Source organism: Echeneis naucrates, chromosome 7 (assembly GCF_900963305.1).
Source record: "Echeneis naucrates chromosome 7, fEcheNa1.1, whole genome shotgun sequence".
NCBI lineage: Eukaryota > Metazoa > Chordata > Actinopteri > Carangiformes > Echeneidae > Echeneis > Echeneis naucrates.
Window position 1 is genome coordinate 1095773 of NC_042517.1, and position 20290 is coordinate 1116062.

The window sequence follows — 20290 nt, forward strand, 5'->3', positions numbered from 1 at the left end:
ATGCTTGTTACGACTGATTGACCTGAATCAGGGTCCCTTCAGGCTCACTTCCTGTCAGTGTTACAGTGGCAGCGTTTCCCGTCGTCCCGCCGTTAATGTAAACCTTAATGTGTGTGAAGTTTGTGTGTTATAACATTTTTTGAAAAATCTCTCACAGACAGAATAAGCTGTCCTGCCCCCTCACTCGCCCCCCCCATGTGCTGTAAATGCATTTCTAAGTAAAACATTTTTTTCATACAAACCATCTTCAGAGTATTTATTTTTTTATTCATTCTGTTTATTAAAAGAAGCCTGGACGTACCAGCATCAGTCCAAATGAGTCTGTGCTGTGGCAGAAATACAGAAAGAAAACAAGATCAAACTTTAAGGCTTTGTCCCAACACAATAAAACGTCCTCTGTCCTTTCAGAGTAAAACTAATGTTCAACCGAACAAAACGGCTGCTGATCAGTTAGGTCGAACAGTTCACATGTGATCAAAGTGGGAAAACTGACCTAACTTGTGTCTTTACAGCTTCATCCTGAGTAGGTGCAGAGTGTTGCCTTTGGTGCAGGAAAGTTTAAGACAACATGGGAGAGAAAGGGAGGTAAAGAAAAAGTACAGAAATAGAAAGAAGGAATCAGAGTTCACTGTTGGCTCGGCAGAACGAGCTCTAGTCCAGACTCATGTCCTCGTCGTCGTCCTTCTTGTCTTTGGAGTCTCCCTTGGTGCCCTGCATGGCTCGGGCAAACGCCTCAACATCTGGCAGCAAGAAAAGATAAGGAAATTATGGCAATGTGGAGAAAAGTAGAATAACAATTTAACAGGAGCCACTGTTAAATTAACATTTTATGAGTTTAAAGGTTCTTTTTTTTAAGTTCATAAATGTTGGTGTTATAATTTCCTGCAGCTCAAAGTTACTTATGAAACCTGAAGATTTTCAATAGATTTTAAAAACATGAAATGACATGAAAAGATTTTTTAGCACCTTGAAAAGTGACAGAAGATGAAGTGATCGTTGAAGCTTTAAGGTTAATGCTACAGACATCCTCGGGTACTTCCACACTACAAATTTTTAGTGTGGTACTTAAATGAGGAATGAAAAACTTTGTGCTTTTACGTGACAGCTGCAGAAAAAAAGTCCTGTAGCTTGAGTTTTTCGTTTTGTCTCTTACCTCCTCTGTTGGCGGCGTCCACAGCCTCCGCTGGCAGACCAAACTGGCTCATGAGGGGGCCGAGCTGCCCGGAGGCCAAGGCACTGCTGAACATACTCATCGACTGAAGGACAGAGGAAGCACAGTCACTGGGGATTATTCATCCCTGTCTGATGAAATGAACCGCTGTGCCACGTTACAGTTAACAAAAGAAAACATTATGAGATGACTGGCAACAAACTGTCTCCCCTTCCGCTCCACCATCACCTGAGTAGCTAGAATCAGAAGTGCCGAGCCAATCAGAAGCTGCTGGTCACATCAGATTTAGCTCATCAGACACCAGGTGAAGGCCAAAGGTCTTTAATAACAAATTAACCTTTTGTTTTATATGTCATCACTGTGATTGATTGTGTCAGTTGAAAGACAAAATTTCCAAAGTCTTGCCTGAGAGCCTGGTGGTGTTAACTAACCTGCTGGAACTGAGGAGAGTTGAGTGTGTTCTGAATCTCCTCGGTGCTCTGCAGTAAACTCTCTCCGCTGGGGAGGAAGGGGAGGAGCCTCTGCTGGACCTCAGCATTAGTCAGGATGGGAGCCATCATCTCCGGGGTGCAAACACTCGCCAGGTCCACTAAAAGAAGAAGAACAAGAGCACATCCTTTTGGTTTCTTTCATTTTCTTTGGAACATACTGATCTTCATAACGTTGTGTATAAATGATGCTGTTAAAAGTCCGGCAAATCTGCCAGAACAGGATTTACTGCATTTGCTCATCAACTGACTTCCCCTCACCTCCTGATCCCTGAGCAGCCGCTGCGGGGACGTTCATGGTGGCAAGGATGCTCTGAAGGTCACTTAGCTGGATGGGCTGGTGGGGGGCGGGGCTTCCAACAGAGGCTGGGACCAAGGGAGTCTGAGCTGAGGCTAACAACCCAGACATATCAGAAAGCTTTCAGTTACGAAGCAGGTCAATTTTGACCCACCCCAAGAATTCCCTCATCTTAAGTGTCTATACCAAACTTTGAACCTCAGATCTATTGGGAATGAATAAATAGACAGACATTAATGAATGCAGGCTTAAACTTTGAAATATGTTCCAGAGAACAGGGAGAGTATTTTTATAGGTTTTGCTGAATTCGTTTTTGGAAGCAAACATCTATTCCACAAAGAATGATTTTTAGGGTATTTGGTGTTCAAATGTTTGATCACATGCACGTTAAGTCTGTTTCAGATGTTCAGTTGGAGATAATATGAAGGACAGAAAACACAGACAGCCTGAACTACAGAAGATCATTACAATGATCTGTGTACCTGGTGTGGAGGGAGCAACTCCAGTAGGGGACACAGCTGAGGCAGCGGGAGTCACAGGGGTGGTGGGGGCCTGAGTGGAGCTGAGTCTGGGGCCTCCACCTGATGAAGGAGTGGCTGCTGCAGATGGGCTACGAGAGCTGGGGAAGAGGAGGCAAGACTGAGTTAAGGGAAGGATAAGAGTCTCACCTCAGTTCATCATCATGCACGATCTGCTGGACCACAGACAAGCCTTTGAAGAGCAGGACGCTGATGTTTTTCTCATGTTCAGTCTCACCTGGATGAGGAGCTGCTTGTAGCTGGCCCTCCACTGCCCAACAAGTTGGCAAGACCTGGTCCCGCTAGAGCTCCCAAGCCACCTTGGAGAAACGCAAACAAATCAAAAAGCGCCCAAACATTTATTTATTTGAGCTTAGACTAATTACATGTTTCAACCCAATTGTTTCTTTTTTAAATTTTTCAGAGTCACTGCCTGGAAAAGCTGCTGCTTCTCTTTGTAATCATCTCAAAGTCTCTGCCGTAGTTCATGTGCTTACCCAGTCCACCCAGGCCTGTTGGTCCAATCAGCTGCATCAGCTGATTGTGGCTCATATTTCCCAGCAGGTTTTGCAGACCGCCTTCTCCTCCAAGCGCAGAGAGCTCATGGCCACTGCCGCCTCCGCTGCCTGGTGCTCCAGGAATGGGGGGGCTGTTCAGATACTCATTCACTTTGCGACAGTACTCCTCATCCTTGTCCGTCTTAGGCTCCTGGTGGAAACAGGGCAGACAAGAAATTAGAGCTGAAATCTCTACAGACCAAATTATTGTGTGTGGTGACACACATAAGACTGGACAATAGTAATTGCAGACAACATAATGCTGTGGCCTGTGTCTCAGTTATGTTTACACTAGTATCAGAAAGACATCTGATAATACCTAAAATACCAGATCTGCTTTCAGATAGCACTTGAGTCTATATACTCAGGATGTGTGTTAATGCCATCATCACACCCCTTCTCTGGTCAGGAACAGGATGGAAGGATGAACTATTAGCTGTGTAGTTGCCTCATAAATACGCTGATTACAGACTTGGACACCCTGTCATCACAACTCTAATAGTCTCTTATTTGTATGTCTTTGCCTCCTGCCTCAAATTTCCACTCAGTTTCTCTGTATTGAACAGCCATCTGTCTGCACTCAAATGGACACAGATGTCCTCCTTTCACACAGTCTCCGTTTCTCCTCCTATGGGGAAGAAGATGAGGAGTGCCTTCCTCTCACCTGCATCCAGAAGAACAGTCTCTTAGAGCCAGCCTTGAACTTCAGCACATAAACACGCCCAGTGGTGCACTGGTTCACCCTCTTGAATTCACAGTCATCAGGAAAGATGATAAGGTCCTGGGACAGAAAAAGACACAGAGAGAGAGAGAGAGAGAGAGAGAGAGAGAGAGAGAGAGGAGAGAGAGAGAGAGAGAGAGAGAGAGAGAGAGAGAGAGAGAGAGAGAGAGAGAGAGAGAGAGAGAGAGAGAGAGAGAGAGAGAGAGAGAGAGAGAGAGAGAGAGAGGAACAACCATGAGATTGGTCTGACGCAACAAATCATCATCAAATGCATCTCTTAGTCACCTTGCTTACTCTGTGGAAAGCCAGATACATCAGGATTCAGTGTGTCAGCATAATATAGCATAATATTTGCTTCTATGTGCAAATACAGTCTACAGAAAAATGCAAAATTACAAACTGAGGTTCTTTTCCCCCAACAGGAGTGCTCCCACTGCCCTCACTGTATTTGTGGCATCTATGGAATGTACAGCATTTCTGAATGTCTACAAGTCTGGACAACGTGTGTCATGCTAAACTTCAACAACATGTGACCAGAGCAGCTGTCAAATTCTTTGCTGATGATTAATTTTGAGTTTTAATGATGTTGACCTATTGTTTGGCTGATTTAAGACTTATTTGTTGGTTAAAGGGATTAATGTGCGCATATATAATACTGGTCAGGCATGGACCTTAAATCAAACATCAAAATGCACCATGGTCAGGTCAGTTGTTTACACCTAATACTATCACAGAGCCATTAGAGTCTATGTGTACTGTTTGAATTAACAGGCTGCACTTTCGAAGACACAGTGAAACTACTGTACAGAAAAGTTGAAAGATAATAATTTGTACAATTATTTCAAACTGTCTACACTGCATTGATCGCCCAGCAGAGGGTACAGATTAAATTTTCTGAAAAATACATAATCCCATCAAATTGTTGCCATATATGTTTATAGATAATTAATTAATCTTTACACAAAGGCTTAAAAAGAAATACACACGCATATCAGTTTAGTTCAACAGATTTGCTAGGATGCACTACAAGAAATGGGGATGCTATGGTCCATGGTCAGCATTTGAAATTTGCTTTGCTAGAATGGCCTTGCTGTATTCACCAATACTACTGTTCCAGATTTGGAAGATTTTCTGAAGGTGGAGGGGTTGTACGAATTTCCTCAAATATGACATTTGGTTTCCTAAAAGTCACAAAGAAAAAGTAAAATTAAAAGTAAAAGGGGATATTAGTTTAAAGTCTACTCACATCTTCAACACTCCCAGTTGTCCTGTCCTTCCAGCAGAAGTGAATCAGCGAGTCGTCAGACTGCTGGATATACACCATGCCCTTGCGTTTGTCCGGTGTCACAACGTTCCCCTTCAGGGACATTTTACCAGCACGAAACTCCACCAGGTACTTGCTAGAGCTTCCCCTGGAGCCACTCACCAAGCTCGGAAAGAGAGCCCCAGACGACATCTTTAGATAGCTATGAAAACCAGGCTGAAAGCTGTAAGAAAGAGGAGAGGTTGTCAGATTTACAAGATTGTGCATTCACTTTACTTTTGTATGATCATAGTGAGTGACCAACCAACTATGGAATGTTGGAATGTTTCTGCCCAATAATTTACTAAATTTTTCCTTTAAACTGTGACCCATAGGCTGGTCTATAATGTATAACATGTTTAGTTTCCACCCACTGGTTTGTTGGTACAATAAAGTGACCTTCACACTTGTCACAACGACAATCACCTGAAAAACCGAACGGAATTCCCCTTTATCGAGCTTGTTCACCCTTTTCTTGTGATTTTTTGCGTCAAAGCACCATCATTATAATCAAAATTAAGAATTGAGCTATTCACTAAACTGAAATTAACTTTTCAACCCAGTTCAGACAAACCAAAATATGAAGGAGGATTTCACCCAGAACTGAGAGTTCGTTACTACAGTGTCAGTTTTAACAGCTGGCTGGTGAGTTTTACTTTTAATCATCTGGGCAAATAAACATTTTGCTGACTTAGCACGTCCGGCATGTTACTGACAAAGTTATACTTCTCCCCTGTTCAAAGGTTTCACAGTTGTGAAGTTGTTTATTTGCCTTAAAAATACTTTTCAAAGCTAACAGAAGTAGCCGTTAGCCTGCTAACCGCACTTTGTCGAGGCTAACGTTAGCCCATGACTAGGCTAAACTGACAAGGTAACGAGGCTGAAGTCTAACAATTTATCAATCTGACGTCAATTAAGATGCATAAAACACCAGTTTAATTCGTCTATAAATCAACTTTGAGGAGTTGCATGAGAACCTTTAACTAAAAAACAGTAGTTACGCACCTGAAGTTGTGCTAGCGGGATTAATTTTTTTTTTTTTTCCTTCTTCTTCTTCTGCTTCTTCTTTGCGTCGCTCGCTAGTCACGTAACTGACTTCCTGTTATGTGCCATGAGCGCGCATGCTTTCAGCGGGAGCGCACGAGAGTGGGAGGGGTTTCCGCGCGCCCGCCGATCCCGGATTGACAGCCAGTTCCTCCCCGGTGTAGCCGTTAGCCCCGAGCCGGCTGTCTGAAGGCTTTAACGGACAGGAAAGCGAAACCGGACCGAGATGCGACTGCTTTGACAACCGAGTCAAGTTTAAGAAGCGGGAGAAATCGAAAAAGGAGAAGGAGGTGGAGCAGGAGCAGGAGGAGGAGGAGCCAGCACCGCCCGGGCTAGATTAAAGGTAAGAAACGCGCACCGTTAGCCAGCGCGCTAGCATTAGCCAGCTAATGCTGCCCTTGGATTAGTTAGCGAGCTAACTACTAGCTGGCTTATTCAAACCCGTCCGTGCTGGTCTGCATGGATGCCGTGTGTGTTTGTGTATTTGTGTATTTGTGTATTTGTGTGTGTCTCTGTGTGTGTTCCTGTGTGTGCTCCTTTGATGCGGCGCCTGGAGATTATCCGCTTTAACTGCGGTTTGATTCCCGAGCCGACCGGTATTTTCTAGTTTCAGTCCCAGTCACGAATTGAGAACCATCTGTGAGGGAAGGTGGACTCCGGATCCAGAGCCCGGACTCCCCAGACCACCTCCTCCTCCCGGGGGAGTCGTACTGAGTATTGTCCGTTGAAACGGGACAGGCTTCACTCAGGTTTGAGTTAAAACAGCGAGAAGAGGCCACAGGACTAATCTGGATTTGAGGCCAAGCAGCCAAATCGAGGGGTCGACTTGTTGGTAGATAATTGGAAATGTGGAAGGAACAGGTGCAATTCTGCCCTTCTGCAGGTTGATCGATAACGTGTCCCGAACAGGAGGGCTCTTCAAGGGACAACAGCCAAGTGCTCTGAATTATCTCCACTGTATTGTTCTTGAGGGGGTCAGTGTCTATTATTGGTTTGTGTACGAGATGATCTGAAATAGCTGGAGTGGAACTGCTATCTTGTTTCTGTCCCCATGTCATGTGTATATGGAGAGAGAGCTGGGGGTAGAAGATGTTATAAACTTACACAATGAAAACTTTAATTATACACTCATGGCTTGGGGCTGTAACTGCAGCTGTAATTTATTTAATGCCTTACATTATGAATCATGTTGAGTACCAGTTGTGTCCCTCCCTTCCTCTGAAACCAGAGCATTTGTCCAGTCAGTTCAAGCCATCGTGTTTTTATCACTGTTAAGGATACCAAGGTGCTTCGTTGTGATCCATTTTTGCAGATTTTCTTTTGCCATCATAGTGGTCTTGCTTCTATGCCCTGTACCTGCGTAGTATTGGCTTGTGTTTATAGTAAGTATTGAAACATTACACACACAATTTATGTGTAATCTGTTTGTGAGGATTTCCCCTGAGAGTATGCCACAGAATTTAACCCTCAACAACTAGCAGGAGAATAAAAGCAAACTCTTAAAGTCTGACTGGAGTCAACATCAACAAAGAGTTGAAACCGTGCAGTAATTTCCAACTGGAAAGCACTGTCTATTTTAAGACAGTAGTATTTAAGATAAGCTCTCAGTCTTTGAAGATACATTTCTGCTGTTAGTAAAGAAGAATAATCTATTTGCATCAGCAGTGTTACTGGTGCATCACATTACATCATCTCGTTTGCATTATCATTCTAGATTGATGCTATCAGGGACAGTCACATACAGGAAAATATTTTATCTTCAGTGATTTCAGAGCCATGATCTGTTCTTTAACTGCAATATGATTTCACTCAAAGTGGTTAAATGATGCATAAATGGTATAAATTTCCTTCAAACACTCGTATGAGTCATTTTCATTCTACTGGATTTGGAGGAAATGTTTTACCAAATCATATTATTCTTCTGAGTCAGATCGGCAGCGCGAGAGTTGAGGGCAAGGCGTGATTGGTGGATGATGTCATCATTGTGAGCGCTGGTACGAGTGGTCATCAGTGACTCATATGAAGGCCAGTCACATCAAATCAGGTTACACCTAGATAACAGAGCAGTAGTAGGTCAGAGAGGGAGATTATCACCGGAGCACCACTGCAGTTACACTGAAAGGTGGATGTGATTCAGTTCACTGGTAAGAACAAAGGCTGCAACTGATGCTTGTTCTCCTTTGTGATCGTTATGACTGATTATTTTATTTGATTACTTGATTATTGGCTTAGTCTGTAAATATTCTCTGTAAAAGATGCCCAGATCCTTTTAACGTCATTCTTGTCCAATATTTCATTTGAAACAACTCTTCTCTGTTTATAATTTAGACTTTTAAATTCAGACTACTATGTCTATTTGTTGTTTGTATTTGGAGTTGGTGGGTTCGGTTCCTGAGCCTTGAGCCTCCGGGTACCTCCTCCCACTGTCTAAAGGCATCACGTTTGGGTTCACTGGTGACTCTAAACTGTCCGTAGGTCTGAATGGTTGTTGGTCTTTGTCTGTCTGTGATGCACTGGAGATCTGTCCAGGGTGACCCTGCCCTCGCCCAATGTGAGCTGGGATTGGCTCCAGCACCCCCCGTGACCCGGAAACAGATCAGAGATAGAAGATGAACGCATGAATGTTTGTCTATTCTTAACCTCTGTAGCCTCATGTAACTGTGGTGCAGTGTAACACTTTCCTGTCGCACTGTCTTTACTGTGGCCCCTGAAAACCTAAAATTATCCCCCAGCTGGGACTCCTGCTTTGGCCCACTGGTGTCTGGTATTGATATTTGTGCCTTAACACAGAAATCAGTCCATTATAGTCCATTTCTGAAATTTTAATCAAAAAGTTTTTGATACCTGCAGGACCTGATGCCAGTCCAGTACTTTGTAGTGTAGTGATTCATTCTAATTGTCTTTTAAAAAATGCTTTTAAACCTTTTTTAAAGGTGGATTAGTTACATTTTCTAAAGCAAGTCATTCTGCAGGCTCACTCTGCTGGGTGAACATTTCATCCATGTTGCACTTCCAAATAAAGGACATCTCAGCAGGAACGTCCATCAGCTGTCTTCAGGCAAAAGGGTTGTCATGACCTCACCAATTGAGGCGGGGCCAAAAGTGCAGCATTGAGCGCTGTTTGTCATGCGTGAAAGAAATTAAATGAACATTTAGTGTTGGTTCATCTGGAGAGCATTTTCTCAATTATTGTATCTAACAATCACTCTGACTGGTATTATTTCCCACAATCCCCCCAGCAGTCAGACTCATTGGTCTGGACAACACCAACCTTTAAATGTAACATTTCCATCATAACGACAGTCTGTCCTCAGGCAGTCAGGATGTGTACACAGCTGCCTTGGTGTCATCATTTCTGCTACAATAACACAAAGTCACATGTTGAAAACACTACCAGTCACACTTCCTTAATTATTTAGCAGTTGTTTGGAGAAAACAAGAACAAAAACTAGGACCACTGGGACTTTTGTCCTAATTATTTTGGAGACTTGGTGAGCTACACAGTTAATCGATTGAAGAAATCCCATTGTCAACATTTATCTGACCATTACAATCCTTTCTGTTAACCACATTGGTTTGAATTATACAGAGTCCATTAAAGTACATTAATCTTTCTAGTTGTGCATGTAAAACATCAGAGTTATTGTCTTGCAGTACAGTAAAGTTTAGCTAAAGTGGCTGTTTATCTTTGCAGGTGTGTTTCTTGCATTAGAACTGCTGCTTCATGCTGCTGACATCCACATGAGCCTAACTAAGCTAATCTTGCCATTTGACATACAGACACACAATAGAGGGATCCCAGTTTGTCTTACTGTAACACAATGCTAAATATACCCATGTAATCTGTATGTCCTCATTAAAAACAGATCGCATCTGCTGATGGAAAAGCACAGTTGACTTTTGTTTCACTGCCGATTGCCCCAGATCACGAGCCTTGTCATGAGAGTGTCGTCTGAACAAGCCCTGTGATCCCAAGTCACACGAAGCTGTCAAATATTCACCTTCACTGTCCTCCTCTGCAGCTTCACACTTTTCTATTTCTCTTTTCATTTTATTCTGTCAATCCATCTGTCTCCCACAACACTGCCACACACATCTCCCTTCCTCCCTCCACACGGACTCCCCAGAGATCATTATTTCATTATAATCAATTATAAACTTCTGAACTGAAAGAAAAAACACAACCAGAGAAGCTATGATGGGAGTGACACAGTAAGACCTTATTGTATCTAAATTAGAATAAAAGTCTGTTTTTGGGAGTGCAGGCTTCACAGCTTCACCTGAGCAGATGTTAAAACCTGCATCCTGTCTTCTCTCTCAGCTGTTTTTAATTTGTTTAATGAATCTAATGCTGTTTTAAATTGATCCCCTGCTAGATGGTGGATGATATTTGTTTTTGTTGCCTCCATTTTAAAACCTTTATCTGTCTGATACTGTATATGGATACCTTTAACAATCGAAGAAAAGAAAAGAACTAAAACAGGTCAACACTTTACTGTTAATAAATGAAACCGGTGGTGATGAATGTTCTGTCTGTGAGGGTTTCCCAGGCAGTGATAGTTTCCTCCTGCACTGCAGCCGTGCATGCGTGAGTGTCCATTGATAAAGCTGATGCTTGAATGCTGACGGCTGATCGGACATCAGCTAATGAATTGGATTGGCCTTTTTGCATCACAGCAGCCCTGTGCCAAGGCGCAGAGACAAATGGGGAATCAGGTTGTGGAGAGGCGTGTGGTCTGACCTGGTCATGGCATCATATGAACTAATAAGGAAACCTGACTTGCAGTTTCACTTTGAAGATGTTTTACTACTGAATCCAAAAGACTCCATCAACAGATTAACTACCAGGCAGCAGTTGCTGAAAAGCATTTATGTATTTGTCTGAGAAATCTGTGCTGAATTATCCAGTAACAATAACACCTTGCTATTATGAGGGATGTTTTCAGTTAGTCCTTTGTTGCTACAGATTAGAGACTCCTACCATCAGGTCTCATATATAATTGTCTTTTCTGCTTCATGATTAGGCACATAACCGTAATTGTCCTGTTTAGCTGGAATTTTCTGCTATTTCTTCACAGTTTTCTTGACCTTTGCTCTGGCATGGGAGGATGAAGTCCCCTCCCGTTTTTTTTTTTTTTTGAACATCATCCTGTAAATTTCAGGTTGGCTCAGGTGTTTTTCCAACCAGCAGCACAACCATCAGTGAACACACCACATATACTGGATCACACAAAAGAAGATAAAATAGTTTCTTCAGCCTGCGCAGAGTCAACAGTGAATGACAGAATAGGAAAACACATCAGTCTCCTGTCGTGTGTGTGTGTGTGTGTGTAACTTGATCTCAATGAATGGATGTGGAGGTTCTCTCTGTCCCAGTTAGTAATTGGTGACTGACTGTCTGTTTGTCTCTGTGCTGGAGGTAGATTTGTGTTTTACTGGACCTCAAATGAGCTGTAGTGATGGATGGACGGACAGATCGATAGTACGGCTGTCCCTTCACCACAGCCGTCCAGCCGTCATCAGCCTCTTGACTCTGCGCACGTCGTGAAAGTGAACGACAACAATTCGCCTCATGTGAAAATGTGAAATGTTTTGGTCATAGTTAGGAATGATGAGGAATAGTGATTAATGCACTGCTGTGATTAATCAGATTGAAATTTTTATCATTTGACAGCCCAAATGTCAGACATTGTGCCAAAAGTCCATAAAAGTCTACATAAGTCAACCAGATTAGAAACAATGGAAGCTAAAGCCCCTTTTCCACTGGTCAAAATAAGCATTTATCATCAGGTAAAAAAAAACAAAACAAAACAACAACACAAAAAAACAAAACTGGTATATCTGCTTATTTTTGTGGAATAGAAAATCAACACTTTTTAGAAGCTGACACAGAGAGTGCTGAAGTTGAAAAAGGATCACATTTTGTATAATTATTTATTCATCATTTCAATTATCGTGTGTCTTTTATCTGCGTTTCCAGCTCTTTAATATGAATAATGATTGTGATCATTAATCAGCTGACAAAAAGTAAATGAAACACACGATTTTGCTCATTTATGAAAGTTGTATTGTTGCATGCAGAGATAAGTTGAGGTAAGATTTAGAGACTAATATCTGAGCATTGAGGAAGGAGATAATTTGTAAAAGCACATCATTTGATATTGAATGGTCTCTGTGTGAACACTCTATAAACATGAAATGGAGGTGGAGGAGAGATGATGATGGTGTGATGAGGAAGTGTGAGGGAGAGGAAGACAAGTCAGTGGGGGAGATGATGATGAGAAGTTTTCATGCCATGACATAAATGTTAAATTTGAACGTCTGGAGTAAAATCGACTGACAAAAGATTGAATTTTGAACCAGCTTAGCTGTGAAGGTAGAAATGCATCATTTAAACTCCATTCCTGTGTGTGTGTGTGTGTGTGTGTGTGTGTGTGTGTGTGTGTGTGTGTGTGTGTGTGTGTGTGTGTGTGTGTGTGTGTGTGTGTGTGTGTGTGTGTGTGTGTGTGTGTGTGTGTGTGTGTGTGTGTGTGTGTGTGTCAGTCGGGTTAATGACCAATGTCTTCCCCATGAAGCAGCACTGACAGCAAACAGCGTTACAGAGCAGATGAGTGGGAAAGCTGCTCTGGAACATTACACACATTATTGTCACTACATCTACACACACCTACTGGCTGGCTTGAAAAAATCTTACTAAAAGCAGAGTTCATCCAAAGCTCCCCATGGTCCTCACACCATATCACACCTACTCTGTGTCGGCCTTGGCAATTATTCAAATTTAATTTTTCCGTTTTTCCGTCCCAAACACTCATCACAGTTCTCCTTTACAACCAGTTTTATGAAGATGACACAGTACTCCCCCAAAACACTAAAACAGCCAGTTTGTTGAACCTGCCCTAGAAAAACACAGGTTTTACACACACACACACACACACACACACACTTGTATCCCTCCAGGAATGGGATTTAGTTGTGATCGGCTATGTAGTTGTTGTCTTGTGTGTGCTGTAGTATGAGTGGTCATTACATTCAGTCTTTAATAAGGTATGATAACATACTCAAACACATTTCTTCAAGCTGGTTGACAAATTGTATAATCAGATGGATCAAGTTTTGAGAAGATGGTTTCAATAACACTCTGTCTCATTTTCTGAGAATGACACATTTGCTCACACATACATTTATGTGTTTGCTTTTACTCAGGTATGTGTGTGTGTGTGTGTGTGTGTGAGGGTCATTGACAGTGTAGCTGTAGTGTGGAAATGAGCATTACAATTATTAACAGCTGTGTCGTTGCTCAGTGTTTTTTTTTTTTTTTTTGTGTGTCCGTAGGGGGTAAAAGAATGTTTAAAATGGTTGTGCTCATAGAGTTTCATGTATCTGTTTTCACACAGTTGCATGTCAAACGGATGCCACTGGACTCACCGCAGTTGCCGCAGTTTCTTCAAACCCCCCATGACTCTGAGATATAAAAACATTGACAAGTCATCTTATAGTTATCAGTGGAAGATTTGGACAGTCTCACAGGAAGTGTTGTATCAACAGTTTGTTCAGGCAGAGCTGGACCATCTCCACCAAAAGATCCTTTCATTTCTCTTCTTTTTGGTTTATTTTTTGGCAGTGTACTGTTATTATATGATCTCTTGCTGTTTGTGAGTAGCAATGCATCTCTTTAAACTGACAACAGGATCCTCTGAGCTATTTTTTCACTCTTAAAAACTGCAGAAGCGTCTGCTGACATTCTGTCTCAGTAAAGGGAAGTGAGTCTGTCGCACATCCATCCTATCACTCTCTAATCTCAATTCACGTCAACGAAAGTTTTCCAGTAAAAGCTGCAGCGTCCTCGGGAGACAATTCAGATTCGATATAATCAGATGCAGTTCTGACCCTCCACTTCTCTGTTTTAAGGTAACTGGTTTATCTCAGTTCAATGTTTTTTACTTTGAAGTCTGTAAGAAATTTAGTTTCATCTAAAATCTGCAGGCTGTTGTTTGACCTGAAATGATTTTTAATTTGCAGTGTTTTGTTTTGTTTTTGAACTGCATAACAAGACTTTTAAAACTTTGTTCTTCATGAAAGTAAAAGGCAAAGTGGGAGGGGATTTCCTGTCCAAATTTTTCCAAATAAAAGCTCACAATAGCTTCAAATAAAGCAGTTTATTTTTTAACAGCACAATAATACTGTCAGAGCTTGTAAAAATAAATGCTTAAATTTGGATCCAAACTTGTTGAACAGGAAGAGTTATCACTGTGTTTGGGTTCAGCTGTACTTTTTATCTGCACAACACAAACACAAACCAGGATGGTAAATGATGACATGATTTGTTGCATCTTGCTGTTTTCCAAATGTTTTTATATTTTATTTCTTCTTAGAGGCTTTTATTGTGCCATTTCCTGTGCTCACATCTAAATATTTGCTGTGGCCCCTTTTATGTGGCTGTTCCGATCGGACACATGGTGCTTTTGATTAAAAAGCGTGTAGCTCCAGACGGAGGAGGTCTGATTTGTTTACAGTGAACTGAAAGACTTGTTCAGTAAATTAAATTGAAAAAAGTGTACCAGAATGATAAACACCCAAACAAACAAGTGGCACTGTTGTATGATAATAATGAATATATACCATTTTTGGCATAAACACAACCATCTGTTTTAATTATTCAGTCATTTAATTTGTTATATATGCGTAGACCCTATATGTAAATACACACACACACAGACACAAAGTGTGTGTGAATGTGTTTATTCTCTCGCCATTTGAATCTGACTTTCAGTTCATTCAGCACACACACTAGAACGCTCTCTCCGTTGATAATCCCTCGAGTACGGATGAATCGCCCTCATTGGCTAATCCCAGTCAGATGGGAGGTTTATTTGAGCTGTGACTGGTTAATCCCAGGCACAGTGGTGGGTGGGACCCAGTGAAGTGTTAAATCAACATGGTGTCAGCCGCGTCGTCGCTGAGGAGTTTCAGGGTTTCCATGGTGATAGCAGCCATCTGGTGCCTTATAGGTCTTTGGAGAGAGTAATGGCCGACATCGGTGATAAGAACTTTTGTTTTCATTTAAAAGTTTTATAATATTTGTATTTATTTTGGGTGCAACATGCTTAAAAATTGTGATCCAGTGTTTTGTTTTTGTGTGTGTGTGTTTGTTCAAGATTATCCCTTTTATTTAATTGGACACACACCAAGAAAAGATCCTTGTGGTGTTGAAGGGGGAGCCGGACTAATAAACACATGACCTTCTAGTTCATGGATAAAGTTCTCTGATGGACTGTCTAATTATCAGAATGTCAGATGACATGTCTGATGAAGGTCTGTGGTGTGACGGCGGCGTGCAGCTTATTTCTCTGTTAATTTAAGTCTTTCAGTCTGGTTCAGTGTCTGAGGCTGAATTGGCTTACTGTGGTCTCTAAGCCTGCTAACCCCTGTACACCTGCTGTCTTGCTGAGTTACTCCAGGCAGGGTTAGTTAACAGCTCAGGGTCAAAGGTCAGGAGGTGGATTTCCTGCAGGATTCGGACAACTCGACTGTGTTCCCTAAAAGCAGCTGATCCACAGAATAACAGGGCGTCCAATCAGCTCACTTCCTTCCTGAGGTTGGTTTGCTTACTGTTGTGGAGTGTGTGTGATCTGGTTCAATTAGCTTATCGTGATGCTGCTCTCCTTAAACCAAGAGGCCTCACAGGAATTGTTTTTTCTTTTTGTTTTGTTGGTAGAGAACGTTCAAGAGGGGAAGTGGTTTTAATTTGAGCATCTGGCTCATCTGCTCATTTGTCCTCTTTGTGTTGTTTCTCTTTCTACCTGACAGGTGAGAGAGAGAGAGACAGAAAGAGCGAGGCCATGGAGCAGCAGAGACAGAGGGCTCTGTCCACATCAGGAGAATCGCTGTACGCCGTTCTGGGGGTTGACAAGAACGCCACAACAGAGGACATCAAGAAATGTTACAGGTATGATCCAGCACAGGAGGGAAGGACGGAGGGCATCTTTGGTACTGGGTAATCATGTTGGACTCCACCAGAGGGCGTCAGAGGCCCTCTAACTCACTAAAAACACACTGAATGTTTCCTGATTTTGTGTAAATTAGAATAACCAAAGAAAAGTTCCTCTCATGCGTTTGGGTCCTTTCTGTCTTTATCTGATCAGGAGTTCTGCTCATTAATGATGAAAAATCAGCTCCAGATATCTCTTTATTCTGTCAACACAATAAACTCAGAAACATACAGGACTGATACAGACAAACAATTCATAATGAAATGATGCAATTATAAAATTAAAAAAAATTTAAGATTCAACCTCCTTGTTAAATTTCTTCTCAGCTCAGTTCCTGTGTTCAGTGTCACGTTCGATTTAACAGTGAAGCCTAATCTTAACAACATCTTGCACGTAAACACATCTTTATTCCTGCTACCTGTTTCCTTCCCACAGGAAACTGGCTTTGAAGTTTCATCCGGACAAGAACCCGGACAACCCAGAGGCGGCAGAGAAGTTTAAGGAAATCAACAATGCCCACTCCATCCTGGTGGACGCCACAAAGAAGAACATCTACGACAAGTACGGCTCTCTGGGGCTGTATGTGGCCGAGCAGTTCGGAGAGGAGAACGTCAACACCTACTTTGTTCTGTCCAGCTGGTGGGCGAAGGTAGGCTGGCCTGAACGGACAGGAAGTCAGATCAGATTGTGATCACGTGTCTCCTCCATGTCTTTCTCAATGTCTTCTCTTCTCTCCGCCCTCAGGCCTTGTTTGTTTTCTGCTGCCTGGCCACAGGCTGTTATTTCTGCTGTTGTCTGTGTTGCTGCTGTAACTGTTGCTGTGGGAAATGTAAACCTCGGCCGCCCATGGACCAGGAGCCCGAGTTCTACGTGTCTCCCGAGGACCTGGAGGCCCAGATGAACGCTGATGAGAGAGGTGAGGGCCGAGGGCTCGTTGGTAACGACCTCATAGAGCGTGACCGGCTCTGCATACCTTTAACATGTGTGTTTTCTCCTCAGATGGCAGCGAACCCATCGTGATGCAGCCATCTTCAGCCACAGAAACCACCCAGCTCACCTCCGATGCCCACCACAGCTACAGGACCGACGCATACTAAACACACACACACACACACACACACACACACACACACACCTGACAGGTAACTACAGCTACAGTATCAGCCAATGACAAACTCACAGCTCCTCTACAATCGCAGCACTGATGTACACTCACAGACACACTTTGTTAGTTCACCTGCAGCAGTCATGAATTCAAACACACACACTTAGATAACTCTAACAGTTTTAGTGTTTACTCTCCAGCTGAGCCCAAATTTTCCTACTACAGACCCAATCAGAGGTGGAGAGGAGAGGAGGAGGACGATAAAGATGAATAGAATTACACACCTGAGTGAACCTACCTATGCACACAGCGCTCATGTTGGTTATCAGGAGCGTGAACTCAGGTGGACCTGTCAATGGATGAAGTCGCTGCGGTTTGTTCTGTATCAGGTGCGTTGAAGCCGTAAACAGTCCATTCCTGCTTTTTCCACATCAGTTTCATCACCTCGAGGAAGTTAACACACGTCTACCATCTTTATTTCTAACATGAAATAAATACAATAAATGGTGGAATCACAACAGTAAAATTTGTAGATTGTAATAGAAATAAAACCACAAGGAAAATTTAAAGGATGATAAAACCAAACTCCGACACTTTTGAGTCGTTAGACTTATTGGCAGACGCTCCCTCTGTGCTGCAGCAGGAAGTAGGTCAGTGATCCGGCGTGGTCGGGTGTTTGTGTGTCCTCAGTACAACCCGTCAGTGTGAGGAGGGCGGGGGCGGGGCAGCGGCTGGCATCCATTTCCCACTCCCCTCCCTCTTTAATGGGACTGAGAATGTTGGATGGCAGTGATTCGAAGCCTGGTTTCAGTCCGTCGGTTCTTAATGTCTCAGATTCTCTGGGGATCGAACCTGAGCCGCCTCTCTGATGTGTGACGTCAACAAATGCCTGAAAGTGGACAGATTAAACGTCCCGTAGAGTGCAGGGACGAGGATTGAGATCATTTCATCACAAAGTAATTACTTCACAGCAGTGATTAGTCACATTACTCCATATTCCCACGACTCCAGTGTGGATTTACTGGACTCCTCCTCCTCCTCCTCCTCCTCTCTCTCGACTGATGCTAACGCTGAACCCAGAGCCACAGAGTCCAGTGTTATTAGTTCGACATCAGCAGAGCATTATCACATTAGTGACCTTCTGCTGTCACACACAGATTGATTGAGCCCCATTTTTATTTGTTTCTAGTTTTCACTTTGTTTTGTGAGGCAGTGAAAAGATTGTACATGTTGTGTGAGTTTAGATTTCAATGTGTTTCTTTGAGTTGGTCGGAAATGTTTTTCTTTTTCTTTTTTCTGTTCGTCTCGGTAGATTTCGCTTTTCATTGTTTCTGTTTTTTCTTATTTATGTTAATGAAGGGAGATTTCCAGATCCAAAGTCTTACTTGTTCGTGTGGCAGCAGTTTAGTAGATTATAAAATTCCTGGAGCAAATGGAAAGTAGTTCACTGAGTAGTTTGGGTTCGACTTCCCAAATTAACTTTTAATTTTTTGTAGCTCTAGATTATTTCACACAGGCATCACTCTGCTACTGTAGAAAACAGGAACATTGTGGTTGTTTTTTGTCAATTGTTTAATTTTTTAAAGAAAGAAAACAAGAAAAAAAAACTTAGACCTTCATCTAAAACCAAACAGACTAATGAACTGTCTTTATTTTTTTTATTGCCCAATCAAACACACTCATTATGTATTTATACATATCATGAGAAAGTGCAATAAGAGCTGAATAAGTCTCTTCCTCTAATCAAAAACTTCCTGTTAATATTTTAAGGTCTGGAGGTAAAAATCAGTTTTAGACCGCAAAAAAATCTAATCATGAAACATCTTCACCATCAAATTCGACTAATTCAGCACGTTGAAGACTGTTTGATTTTTATTCCATGTTTTAATTTTTTTTATTTAAAGTTTGTCCTCCAGTTTTAAATTTCTGTCTCTTTGAGAGTGTTTTAATGAAACCTGCAGATGCTGTCAGCCAAATTTATCATCTTCTGATTGGTTTTTGATCCTCATGTCATGTGATCGCTGACCAATGGACTGTCGTTGTTAAATTGAGTTTTTTCTTCTTTTCCTCTATTGAGTGAACGCAGCAAGAAGTCAAAAACCTTCCATCATTAGACCCAAAAGAAGGACGTTAATAATCAGATGACCGTGATAATATTAAAGCATTATTTTATTTATTTTATTTTTCTTATCTTTTTAATAATTAACAACTAGCCATTATGTCGAGGGGATGTATAGAATTTTAGATGTGAGCTGTTTTGATGATGACATGACAAAATGGCTGACCTGCTGCAGATATACGCAGCAGCGCAGTCAGTAGAGACGTAGCGCTTTTCTGTTTTTAGCATGGACTCAAATTTCTGTCTGTTCGGCAGACGTTTGGGTAAATTAAGTATCTGATGTACTGTTGTAAAATAAATGTTTCTGATGCTTCAGAGCCTTTGTTCTCTCATCGTGGCTTTCTTTGTGTGAACGTGATTGTGTAGCTCGGATTAGTCAGATGAAGGAAGTGCAGCCAGAATCACAAAATGTTGAGTGACTGTTGACTGGCTGGATCAGACAGAAGGTGCTTCATGGTCTAATTTATTCTTCTTCTCTCATATAAACAGCGTTCACGTCAGCAGGAACTGGCCTCTGGACTCGGGTGGTTTTGCTCCCGACTAAAACGGACTGAGCTTCAGCAAACAGGGGAAGTGAAATCTCTAATTTCCCTCCCTGACTTTATAACCCTGGAGCAGGACTCTGGTTCCAAAGTCTCAAACCTGCATTCTGTTTAAGAAACATCAGGGAGGGACTGTGGCTGTGAAATGAAGCTAGATTGTATTGAAGTCTATGGGAAAAAGTTCCTGCTCTCATTGGATTTATACAAAACCAACACATAACACAATAACAAAGTAAGTGTGTGTGTGTCTGCTGTGTAACAGTAGAAGAGCACAGCCTGGCATGGTCTTAATTCGGCCACATACCAACAACTGCCCCATATAGTGTGTGTGTGTGTGTGTGTGTGTGTGTGTGGGGATCATCTGAAACCTGACACACACACGTGTCCTCTCTCTCTCTCTCTCCTTCTCTCTCTCTCCCTCTCTCTCTCCCTCTC

At 42.2% G+C, this 20290-nt stretch overlaps 2 protein-coding genes across 4 annotated transcripts; one reads left to right on the plus strand and one right to left on the minus strand.

Moving 5' to 3' along the window:
- Nucleotides 1-242: 242 nt before the first annotated feature.
- adrm1 (ADRM1 26S proteasome ubiquitin receptor) lies at nucleotides 243-6348 on the minus strand. 2 transcript variants are annotated; one of them, XM_029505799.1, is made up of 10 exons: nucleotides 6062-6348; nucleotides 5000-5240; nucleotides 3697-3813; nucleotides 2973-3183; nucleotides 2714-2795; nucleotides 2440-2576; nucleotides 1921-2052; nucleotides 1603-1760; nucleotides 1154-1256; nucleotides 243-740 (listed from the first exon to the last, which is right to left on the minus strand). In XM_029505799.1, exons 2-10 carry the CDS (start codon nucleotides 5207-5209, stop codon nucleotides 652-654), a joined length of 1239 nt encoding a protein of 412 aa, XP_029361659.1. In that variant the 5' UTR covers nucleotides 5210-5240; nucleotides 6062-6348; the 3' UTR covers nucleotides 243-651. The 2 variants fall into 2 exon arrangements, with proteins under 2 accessions (XP_029361659.1, XP_029361660.1); XM_029505800.1 differs by lacking the exon at nucleotides 6062-6348 and having other exon boundaries at nucleotides 2982-3183; nucleotides 5000-5209.
- LOC115045868 (dnaJ homolog subfamily C member 5-like) lies at nucleotides 6206-19635 on the plus strand. 2 transcript variants are annotated; one of them, XM_029505807.1, is made up of 5 exons: nucleotides 6206-6449; nucleotides 15908-16046; nucleotides 16525-16738; nucleotides 16834-17005; nucleotides 17089-19635. In XM_029505807.1, exons 2-5 carry the CDS (start codon nucleotides 15940-15942, stop codon nucleotides 17184-17186), a joined length of 591 nt encoding a protein of 196 aa, XP_029361667.1. In that variant the 5' UTR covers nucleotides 6206-6449; nucleotides 15908-15939; the 3' UTR covers nucleotides 17187-19635. The 2 variants fall into 2 exon arrangements, with proteins under 2 accessions (XP_029361667.1, XP_029361665.1); XM_029505805.1 differs by having other exon boundaries at nucleotides 6206-6443.
- Nucleotides 19636-20290: the final 655 nt, after the last annotated feature.

Excerpts from the sequence above, each read along its gene's own strand:
- LOC115045868 (XM_029505807.1), top strand. The coding sequence starts at position 15,940 with ATGGAGCAGCAGAGACAGAGGGCTCTGTCCACATCAGGAGAATCGCTG. Across the intron at positions 16,047-16,524 it reads GACATCAAGAAATGTTACAG|GAAACTGGCTTTGAAGTTTC; the intron begins GTATGATCCAGC and ends TCCTTCCCACAG. Across the intron at positions 16,739-16,833 it reads TGTCCAGCTGGTGGGCGAAG|GCCTTGTTTGTTTTCTGCTG; the intron begins GTAGGCTGGCCT and ends CTCCGCCCTCAG.
- adrm1 (XM_029505799.1), bottom strand. The coding sequence starts at position 5,209 with ATGTCGTCTGGGGCTCTCTTTCCGAGCTTGGTGAGTGGCTCCAGGGGA. Across the intron at positions 2,577-2,713 it reads ACAAGCAGCTCCTCATCCAG|CTCTCGTAGCCCATCTGCAG; the intron begins GTGAGACTGAAC and ends CCTCTTCCCCAG. Across the intron at positions 2,053-2,439 it reads AGTTGCTCCCTCCACACCAG|CCTCAGCTCAGACTCCCTTG; the intron begins GTACACAGATCA and ends CTGGGTTGTTAG.